This window comes from Amphibalanus amphitrite, unplaced genomic scaffold (genome assembly GCF_019059575.1).
Source record: "Amphibalanus amphitrite isolate SeventyFive unplaced genomic scaffold, NRLGWU_Aamphi_draft 001831F_arrow, whole genome shotgun sequence".
In the NCBI taxonomy this organism is placed as follows: Eukaryota; Metazoa; Arthropoda; class Thecostraca; order Balanomorpha; family Balanidae; genus Amphibalanus; species Amphibalanus amphitrite.
Window position 1 is genome coordinate 50,648 of NW_024883324.1, and position 10,993 is coordinate 61,640.

Genomic DNA, 10,993 nt, shown 5'->3' on the forward strand with positions numbered 1-10,993 from the left:
CCGTCAACATACCCAGCGACCGGCAACAGGCGCGGCATTAGCATTTAGATGGTGGGCGAGGCGGGGTGAGACGGGGCTGGGGGGGGGGGGACGGAGGAGAGCACAGTGCTCGGCCAGACGGTACTTGAGCACGCCGCTATCGCTGGAGCACGGCCGAAAACAAGGGGAACACGGTTCCAGTACCGGTTTACTACGCCCAGTACGGCGGAACACGATCTCGGCACGACTGATTCGGCGCCGGTACGACCGCGCCGAATGGTCATGTCCTGTCCGGTTAGTGTTTGCTGGCGTCAGCTCTCTCATTGTTCACCAGCTGTAGGCTGCCTTTGCAGAACACAACCGGGACGTGACTGTGGCGACCGGAGCGCACGTGCACGAGAAGTCTCATTTGCAAACAATGGAGCGATGAAATTATCATTTCATGTATTTATTCTCTGGTAGCTACATGCTTTCAGTCGAAAAAATCGACATGAATGAAACAAGAGTGTGATCTCTGGCGGGTGTGTATTTTTTCAGCCGCAGCGTCAGCAACACCATGTACATTGCAATGCTCAGCTTGGTACCCGGCTGATGCTGCATTTAGTCAGAAGAGGCGAGAAACATGTCAGATTGTTGCCACTTTGTGAACGGCTGCGCAGATGGAGACCGCAGAGCTGAAGCGAATGGGGACAGTGTTTTAGACGTTGCTGATTTCGGGCACATCTTCCCTACTGGTGAGCCTAACTTTTGCCGCCGGAGCACCGCGTAACCGTCTTGAGTGGTTCCCGAGCTCCGTTCGTCCAGCCCGGCTGGAAACGAGTTTCCGTCTCTCATTCTAACAGCTCCAGGCATGCGTTTACGCTTGACCGTTGAAATGGGACCACCCGCACCGAGAATAGAACCTCAGCCGCCACTGTCGGCGCCAGGGTAAACAAACGCGAGATGCTCGTGCACTCTTCGCACGCCACTCGACGGGAGCGAAATGCGTACGTCAGTGTCACGCAGAGCGCGTGCTGTGTTTGTCGTCGGAGTCGACGAATCTCCGACGGCGGCCGACGACCTCCGGGCGCCACTCGGCCGTCCCGGGGCGGGCGGGAATGGGTCCCCCGCGACCCTCCGCTCCCTGGGGCGCGCAGAGGTGATCTGTTTACGTGAACGGCAGGACCGCCAGATGTAAATCATTTGTCGGGCTATTTTTGTAGTCGCGGTGGACAGCTTCATTAACCCCCGTTACCCTCCGGGCGGGGGACTGGCGAACTCGTCAACAAAGCCCCGCTGGAAAATGTATGACTTCTTTTGGGGGACGGGAGAAGGGGAGAGGGGACAGAGAGGGTCAATGGCAGAGGCACGCCAGCCAGCTGTCACAGCGATATGGAAGAAACGGGCGGCAGTTATGAACCAAGCTGGATGAACATTTTTGTGATGCTATCCGGGAAACTTTAAATCCTTTGGACGTGCCTTTACAAATACCACGTTAGAGTGGAACTTGTTTTGTTGAAAATGCCTGATGCAATCCATACTTTCAGCTATTTTCCAGGTCACTAGTTGCATGACAACTATGTGAATTCCGCCGCAAAAACTGGACGCCACAGGTCATCACTGTCGGCTCAACTGCACCTGCACCACTGGCGCTGCCAGTCGGCTCCGCTATGCTCAGTCACGCTCGTGGATTATGCCCGAGGCGGTGCGGTCAGTACCCTCGACCCGACAAGTCGCCAACTACCACTAACCTCTGCCAATTGGCTGTGCGGAGCGCCGCGGGCACACGCCTGGGAGCGTCTCCTGTGGGAGCGAGCTGCTCGGAGGCCCGCGGGTCGGCGGGGGCACTCGGGCCGCCGAGGCCACCGGTGCTCCGCCGCCTCACCCCGCCATCCGCCGCCGCCACGCGGGCCAGTTTAAATTGGTCGCTTCCTGGCCAACGTGGGAACGCCGCGCCGGCCGCTCTGCGGGCGGCACTGCCGCAGGTGCGTCGCGCGCGGCGGACGAGCCGGCCATCTGACTCACTCCGCTCAGAGAGCTCACCTGACTCAGCCGTGATTGGCCGTGCCGGTAATGAGTCAAGTCTCCGGAGATTGCCGGTGCCCATTAGGGGTTGGGAGCGAGCGGAGTGATGGCTGACCTCGACATGTCCAGAGCGGTCCTTTGGCAGTTCTTCGTCACCCAGGGCCGCGCCGAGCTGTCCAGAACTCGCCGTCCGTCCCGTCCCGTCCGTCACCGCCGCCGACATGGGAACCTGACAGAGACAATTGGCTGGCGTCCTTTCCCAGAGCGCTGGCGAGCGACACGCGGCGGGTGCCGAGGGCCGATCGGCCCTGTGCGTGACTGGCCGACCACGCGCTGGGAGCGGCACAACACGCTCACTCTCAGGCTGCGCACGGTGCGCCAGCGAGAGCAACAGGTGTGTTGGTGGAGCGACCTCGACTCGGACGCCCCCGCCCTGCCAGTTTCATTGGTGGATGGTGACTGAGTGTCGTATCTCCAAGCTAGTCGCCTTTCGTGGCAGACTAGGGCAGACTAGCAACCTAGGAATAGTTGCGAATTGTGATGGTCTTCATATTTGGTCCATCCATCTCCTTCGTTGCTTCTCCCTTGGCCTGTCCTCCCTCCTACCTACTCACCCTCTGTTTTTACTCACCCCGTCACTCCGTTTTTCGCCGGTGTTTTGCCTCGCCGTGTGTCAGCAAACTCCGGCCAGACCCCGTCAGGGAGCGCGCGTCACACCGGCCGGGAACCCGACACCGGCTCGGCAGCCGCCCACAGCAATAACATCTGCTGTTTTCTCGGCCGAGTGCTACCCGAAACAGAGGCTGCCGACGGCGTGGGAACCGGGTGCTGCCTCGGCGGACCCACAAACACAATTAATGGCGCCGGAAATAATGGGCCGACAGCGCGCCGCTGCGCTCAGGTGCGCACTGGGACGGACCAGACCGGGAAACAGTCGTCCGGTCAACAGCGGGACAGCAACAGGACTCAGAAATGCCTTTGGGTGCTTTTCAGCACTTTGGTACCCACCTGTCGTTAAAAAATGTTTGGATCGAGGACCTGTGAAATCCTATTTAGCGTGAATTATCGAACATCTGCCAAGAATCGTGCACATTCAGGCAATGATGCTTGCTCATTAAGATGAACAAGGAGCATAAGGCAGAAAGGCGGGCTCGTCAAGTGACAATGTCACATGACTCACATGTGCCATCCCCACCCTGCCCTGTCCAGTCAGCAGCTATCAGAGTAGATCACCGGCAGTTGTGGGACGGTCAGGCGTCGTGAGACAACTGTCGGCCGCACGGACCGCCCTCATTGTTCATTGGGCGGGGCCGGTCGTGACTGAACGCTGCACCAGGTGACCGATATGGTGCGGGGACGAATAGGCTGTCTCGCACCCCGGCGGGAAGACAGTGACGACGCAATGGGACCGGCACGGCGTGAATGAAGGACCGTGGGCGAGGCGTAACCGGATCGGGGGCGCGAGCCTCGCCGAAATGGGCACGGGTCCTCGGAGTGGTGGTTTCCTTCGTGTCAATGAGTCATACGCTGGCGTAAGAACGACCGTATTTAGCAATGAAGGTGCAATACCGGTGCATGAAATCAACATATGGGATCGAATCGGCCTACGTTGCACATCGGGTCGGATGTGACAAGCGTATTCTACACATGATGATGAACGGGGTCCGCCGTCTCTGCTCGCCTTGACACACGGAGGAACATGGTAAGATCCCCCTCCAGTCCGCTACCCTTGCAATATTGCACCAGCGCCGAGACGTACTCTGATCCAGGCGGCCGTCTTGCACGTCATCATGTTTAAATCATTATGCAAATCAGTTAAATCGCACCTCCTTCCATACGCAGCACCCCTGCCCGGCCTCCTGCTGCGGTCATGACAGCACCGTGCGGATAGCTCGTGCGCCGCCCGGGCTATCTCGGCACTCTGCAGAAACTCGATCCGTCTCAGTCTGGATGATCCCTACGACCCTGGCTAGTGACTTGAGGCTCCTTCTTTGACCATATTCTGAAACATGCACTTCAAAGTCGTCTTTATGTCCAGCAGGATTCGAGGCGAACCGTACCAGCGAAGTGGCCTTCACGGGCTGTGCCCACTGGGCGACACTTGTGCAGTTCTCACGCGCGAAGTTGCGCCTCGCTGGTTGGCACTGGACGTGCGTGATTCCTTGGAAGCGTGGAGCAGAAAATGACCAACTTTCTGAGGGAAATTTTACAGTGCTTTGGGAGAATGAGAATTACCAGGAAGGGTTCAAGAGTGGTTGTTGTTTTTGTCAGTCCCTAGCTTCATGTGTTACACACAATGGGTACGTTTTAGTATTTTAGTGTCCATTATGTTTTACCCATGAAAGCAGTTTCTTGCATCACGTGCGTAGCCCCTTACCAATTCAGTTAAGCTTAAGAAAATTTGAAGACCGCCTTCTACCACAAGAAAACACCCCACCGCCGTCTCCTTGCAAGACGGCAGCCGTTGGGTGATCGTTGCTGGCGACCGTTGGTCATCACTGCGGCGGAAGTGCGGTCACGCGGGCGGGCGCCTTCCTCCGGGAGCGGGGTGGCAGCGTGGGAGAGGAACCACGCTAACCGGCCCCTCCTGGGAGCCCGATCGTGGCCACTGCCGAGACCAAGCCGAGACGATTCGGAAGAGACGCGGAACGAGGCGGATCTGCGGCTGTGGCTCGTTTGTCGATGTCGAGAGAAAGGTGGAGGGTGAGGGAAGTATAGGGCTCCGGAGCGTGAGATATGGTGCGTCTACAGTGGGCCCCGAACACTGGACACTTTGCAGACTATTCTTGCAGCACTATTTCTGGAGCCGACTTCGATCTCGTGTTATGATATGCTCCAGTTTCGAGTCTTTTCTTCTGTTATTTCAGTTTTACATGTTCTTACAATATCCCTTTCACACCGGTGCCGCCATTTTGATAACATGGTGATTACGAACAACAATAGAACTGGATAGGATGTTTTGAACTTGAAAATAAAACGAGGCTACAATCTTGCATCTAGATTCTACTCGATTGTTGCGAAATAGCGTATAATCGTGTGGCACCATCGTAACATGTGACAGTTACAAATGCATCAAATAAAGGCAAGTGTGAGGCGCTGGCTACTTGTTGGTGGTATCTTTTGCCGTACCGTATTGATAAGCAATTTTACTCAGAACGAAATATACTCGTAAGTTAACCCTCGCCCATGTAGGGGGGGGGGGGGTTGGTGCAACCCCCCCCTGAGGTTTTTCGGAAATAGCGCAAAAACGGCGGCGCGCAGCGCCGCCAAATTTTGGGTACCTTATGGGGCAAACCTTGCGCATCTTTTGATAAAAAAAATTTGACCGGGTCATGTCAGGTCACGGAGTTATGACGTCACAAAGGGAACAGCCTCCGGCCGGATTTTCACAAACTGAGTGCCAACGCCCGAGGTTTCCTGCCGGTGGTACGGACATCGGTTGATGGATCGTGATGAAACTTCCCATGCATGTTGGGGCAAGTATTGGCTATCATATGGTATAAGAAACTTGACCGGGTCAGGTCAGGTCACGGAGCTATGACGTCACAAGAGGAACAGCGTCCGGTACTATTTTTGAAAAGCGTCCGAACCACTATTTTGCTAATTCTTGTCACCTCAATGGGAATATGCAGCAATATTAGCTTATATAGGGAGCAAATGGACCTTCCAAATCCAAAAATACAATCAGATTTCAAAAATTTAAATTTTGATTTTTCGAATTTCTGCCGCCGACTGTGACCTTGCCGACTTCCGGCGCTCCCAACGCGCCATTTTTAGAGCTAGGGAAACGAAATACATACCAAACGATAGAGAATTGATCAAGAAACACGATAGTGAAGGTTTCAAGTCGATATCTCCCACCGTTTTGCCGCAATCGCCGCGGAAAGTTGAAAAAAGTCTATTTTTCCGAAAATTTGACCTTTGACCGGTCAAAAGTAGGTCAAATGTTGACCTAGGACCAAAAAATATACCACGAATCGCGAGATCTCGGCGAGAGCAATCCGTTGGTCTTTTCCGCTAAGCTCTACGACGCTCCGTTTTCAAACGCCAAGGGGGGGGTCGCACCAACCCCCCCCCCCCCCTGCATGGGCGAAGGTGGCAGATCGCCGTTTACGGGCGAGGGTTAAGTTATAGTGACTTTCACCTTCCAGCTAGATTCAACCATGATTGAAGATTTACATCACGCCGCTTCATTTAACTTCCCATAGCAATTTTAGTCGCTCTTTGTCTGACTAATTCAATTATGGCCATCTAAGAGCGTGCGCATTCCTTTTGATGAATGCTCATGTCGAGAGAGGCACGAGCCATGTATCCGTCGGGAACACAATCGGCCCTCCATTGTTTTCGCCGGACAATCACCGGACTGTAGCTCACAACGGGACTGGGCCCAGAGCGGCGTGCATTTCAAACGCTTTAAACAGCCTTTTGTCGCTGATAATTGTCGGTCACGATAGAAGTGCGGGCCGGATTGAACCCTTTCAATTCTGCGCAACTGCGCTGGGATCAGTCAAGGTATGTGTTATCAATAGACTTGTTATATCCAGCCGTCGTTGGGTTCTGTTGTATATGATATGACCTATTCCAGCCATTTCTCTGTTTTCGCCCGTCGTCCCCACGGTCGCCCGTGTCACCTGGCGTCTCCTGCTGTTCGCCCTGTACCGGGTCAGCCCCTCAGCTCTGTGTACCCGCCCCAGTCCGACCGCCCCCGGGGCCGGGTCGTGTTTGCATGCGCTGCGATGATGGATGACGAGCCGTGGTCGCAGGGGCGGACCCTGCGGACAGGTGAGAACAGCGCCTGAAAGCACCTCCCCGCGCCCCGCGCCTGCCGGCTCGCCCTCAATACCCGCCGAGAAGGCGCCCCTGCGCCGCTCGCCGGCGCGCCGAGCCCGTGACAAAAGTCGGTGGGGTTAGCGGCCCATTGGCAGCTCGTAGTCGACGCCCGGTGAGGTGAGAAGCGAACAATGGTCTCGCACAGTCGAGTTTCGGCCGTGTTTTACCAGATTACTGCCGCCGTCCGCACGTAAATTGTCTCGAAAAGCGGCGCCAGACGTCGTAAATCGTCGGATAAGGACGGTCTGGGTGCGTCCAGACGGCGAAAACCGAGGGACGCGGGTGCCGAAACTGGGTCCTTTGCCCACGCCGGCGGTGCTTCGTACCCGTTTTGGCCACGCTTGCCGCAGGCTGGCCGAACCCAGGGACAGCCGAGTGCTGATCGTCCGCGAATCTGGGACACCGTCCTGCCCTTCCCTCACGTGCTGCCGCCAAGCGCGCCCCCGGCTCTGGCGTCGTACGTGCTCATGCAGATAACGTGACGGTCGTCCCTCATTTCGACATTTTATGCTGCAGACACGGACAGCTTTATGTTTGTTCGTGGTCAGAAAGCGGTTGAGAAATTATGGCAAACAGGCGACAGGGGTGTCAATGGAGTTCGACATTGTTACACTGTGCTCGGAGCGAAACATCACACGTCAGCGCATCTATTCTTGACAGAAATGTGTCATGCGTCGGCCCACTGTTCCGTGTCGCGTCCACTGTACTCGCTCCCGATCCCACGACTCATTCTCCGTCCTGTGAACGCTCCCGCTGCCGCTTTCCCGTGTCCTGTGTATTGTCCTGCGCTTTGACCTGTGCCCGGCGTGGCAGCGGCGTGCATCGGACGGTGACGGGCAGACAGCCGCCGCGATGACTCGGCTTCCAGAAAAGTGTCGATGCCGGCTCTATTTTCTACGCTCAGGCTGGCGTCACGCGCCCAAAACCAGCCGAGGTCAGCGCCAACTTCTGCTTTCGACGCGGACGAAAACGGAGAGGAAAGTGGCCGAATCTGGAGCGGGCCGCGGCTTGCCGCCCGGCGGGGTAACCTGGCCCGGCCGTTCAGAATTCCGTTTTCCTAGCTGCATGTAAACCGTGATCGTTAGCCGTGGTCATTAATACTTGGAACGGAGCCACTGAAAACGGGGCCGGAAAGGCGTCGACAGCTCCCAATCGTTAGGGAAACTATTTCGTCAGTCGACCTCCCAGGGAAAACTCTGCATAAAAAACTGACACCTTCGTCTGTTCCTTTCCCATGCGTCTTTCCTAATAAACAAGCCATTATTGACGAGATACACAGTTTTATCGTTATTATAATGAACCAATTATTATAGTCTAGAATGTTGTAAAATTGCGAGGACATCGCAAAAAGCAGCGATTCTGAATATCTTGTAAGCTGCTCTGGAACGCTTTTAGATATTCCTTATTAACTCTCCAACGTAATCACACAGCTCCTAAACAAAGGTAATTGCGTCTGAATAGCCAACAAAGCGCCCATGATGCATTCAATGCTGACTTTGCACCGTAGGGCTGCCGGGCTTACATATAAGGGCGATTACATTTTCGATTCAGCTCACGGCGGCGCATGGCTCAGCACACGGTTCATGCAGGTGGCGCCGGCGCTACCAAATACGGCTCGTGTTGCCTGTCGGACGGCGACTCGGCCCTGACCGCTGAATCTGCACGGAAGCAGGGTGCATTGCCAGGGGTGCAGGGTCCGAGGGTGCACAGGCCTGCTGGGAGGCGCCTCAGTGAGTTAATTACACCCCGATCGGGTGGCACCCCACCGCGCGCCAGTCAGCACCCCTGGTCACCACCTGGGACGCGCGCACGCGGATGCGGCGTGCAACAATGCAGGTGAGTCGGGGGTAATCAGAAGGCGATTAGAGTTTTTGCGAGGGTATAGAAGGAGAAAATCAGCGAGCAGTCGAGGCGCGAGATGAAAGTAGGTGCCTGGCCGAGATGGATGGTGGAAAGATTCGTTCGGGATGAGCTAGGTGCGGATTTAAGGCCGACGTTTGGACAACTTTGGAGTACTAGAATGTGAAGTGAAAAAGCGCAAGAAGAAGAAGGACAACAAATTTCATTAGTTTCGGACCGGCGAAGTCCAACTCACCTGCTAAGAGCAATCCACAAATCCAATACATGTCGCTGAAGTGAAGTTCGCTCGTTCTCCGCGTCACTGCGCCAGCATAGTTTACCACTTCCTCAAATAAAACCGCAGCTCCTCACCCAGCGCACCAATCTCAGTTAGCACCGCGCCGGAGCACCGCTCGACTGGCCTCTCCGACGGCGTACAGTACGGTTCAGTAACGTCAGCAACGGCACAACACCACCCCGCTCGGCAGGTTCCTCGCAGCACGACTGGCGCGAGCCGGCGCCGCCGCCGCCGACGACGACGACCCCGCGGGCGCCTTGGTCCGCTCGCTAGGCGCCGTCTGGCGGTGGTGCTGGGAAGGTGCGCGGTGCTGCGGGGTGTTTGGCGAGTCTACCCGGGCCGCTGGCAGGTACGATGGCTGGACCTGTGTACCTGGAGACCGGCGCCTGGGACGGAGGGACGCCGGTGAGCCGGGGACGCTGTCCGACCGGCTCGGAGGGCCGAGCGGCGCCGGGCGGAGGGCGGGGTGAGCGACACCAATCCTCGGCGCGCCGCCCGAGGCCCGGTACACACAGACGCAGCGCAGTCGACAACAATGCCCACGGGCGCCGCGTGAGCCCGGACACTGCGCCAACTCGTGACCTCCTTGTGAGCCGACTCCGGAGATGATGTCAGGAGGGCGGCTCCTTCGCGTGCGAACGGACGGCGCGCAGAATTTCCGGTGGACGGGCGGCGATGGTAGTTCTACGGAGCCGAGGTAGCTTGGTGAGAGTTCAACTGACTGAAAAGTCGCGTCAGTCTCACCCTCTGCGGAAAACAGGCGAACCTTTCCTCGGAGGCTACGATTCGAGTGAGCACCGAGGTAAACACATCGCCGCTGTCCAGCCAGATTTGACTGTGATTCACACCTAAAAAAAAAAAATGTCCATCACAGCCGCACAACTCGCCTGCAGACGGCCGTCTCACACGGAAATCTATTTGTACCCAGCAGGGGGCGGCGGAAGGAGGCAATACGGCCTCTGATATTAACGACTCCAAGCTCTTCCGCGTCTGCCCAGAAAAACAGCTCGGACGCTCTCCAAGAACAATACAGGCTGGGTAGACGGCAGACAAAATACCGCCCCGAGTTAATGCCCAGTAATTACTCGTTCATATCACCCGGCCAGGCCGGCAATTTAGCCGTTTGTTTTTCCTACCGATTTATTCGAGAGCAGCTGCGTCCGGTTGGTGCTGGGCTATTTTCCGTTCTGACGCTCCTCTCCTCCGTTCTTATTTTCCTTCATTCTCATTCCTCTCCTCCGTTTCTCTCTCTCTCTCTCTCTCTCTCTCTCTCTCTCTCTCTCTCTCTCTCTCTCTCTCTCTCTCTCTCTCTTTTTTTTCTCTCTCTCTCTCTCCACCTTTATCCTTTCCTCTTCTCTTCTCTCCTATTTTCTCTTCTTTCCTCTCTTTCCTTCCGTGCTTTCCTTTCCTGTTTCTCTCTCTCTTTCTCTCTCTCTCTTCTCTCTCTCTCTCTCTCTCTCTCTCTCTCTCTCTCTCTCTCTCTCTCTCTCTCTCTCTCTCTCTCTCTCTCTCCCCTCCCACCCTATTTCTCGCCTCCTCCTCCTCCTCCTGTCCACACCTTTTCCTGGGACCCACGTCACTGACGGCAGCAGTCAGACACCCAGCGTGCTGGCCCCACGTGCCGCGGCTGCTCGAGTCACGCTGGGCACGAAGGGCTATATCCCTGGTGGACAGAGCTGAGGCGCCTACCCGCCTGTAACACCGGAGGCTGTGGCGTGCGCCCATTGTTCCAACAGACATGGGCGCACCCAGGGAGGGTTGCTGGGAGGTGAGGATGAAAGGGCAGGAGCGGTGCCGGGTGTGGAAGGGTTAGATCGGAACTCCGTGTGGGATGGTAGGTGGCTAAGGGTACCACCCTTGTGGCGCAGTTGGCAAGTGCGTTCACGTTTGGTGTGGGAGGTCCTTGGATCAAAGCTGACCTCTGGCAGCGTTTTCCTCGGCCGGCTCCTACCCAGGAGATGGCAGTAACTGGGGAGTGTTCGCTCGGTCGTGGGGATTACCGCTGTGCCAGCCAGCGCCCCCGGCCGCAGGTACACGGGCCTG

At 56.5% G+C, this 10,993-nt stretch overlaps 1 protein-coding gene across 1 annotated transcript in view; it reads right to left on the bottom strand.

The window, feature by feature from the left end:
* LOC122375395 (hemicentin-2-like) overlaps window positions 1–9,158 on the bottom strand; it is a 36,212-nt gene extending 27,054 nt beyond the window's left edge. The window contains exon 1 of the mRNA XM_043354752.1: window positions 8,909–9,158. Within this exon, the coding sequence (XP_043210687.1) occupies window positions 8,909–8,939 (31 nt within the window). The 5' untranslated portion in view covers window positions 8,940–9,158. The remainder of the gene's footprint in view (window positions 1–8,908) is intronic.
* Between the last annotated feature and the right edge of the window lie 1,835 nt (window positions 9,159–10,993).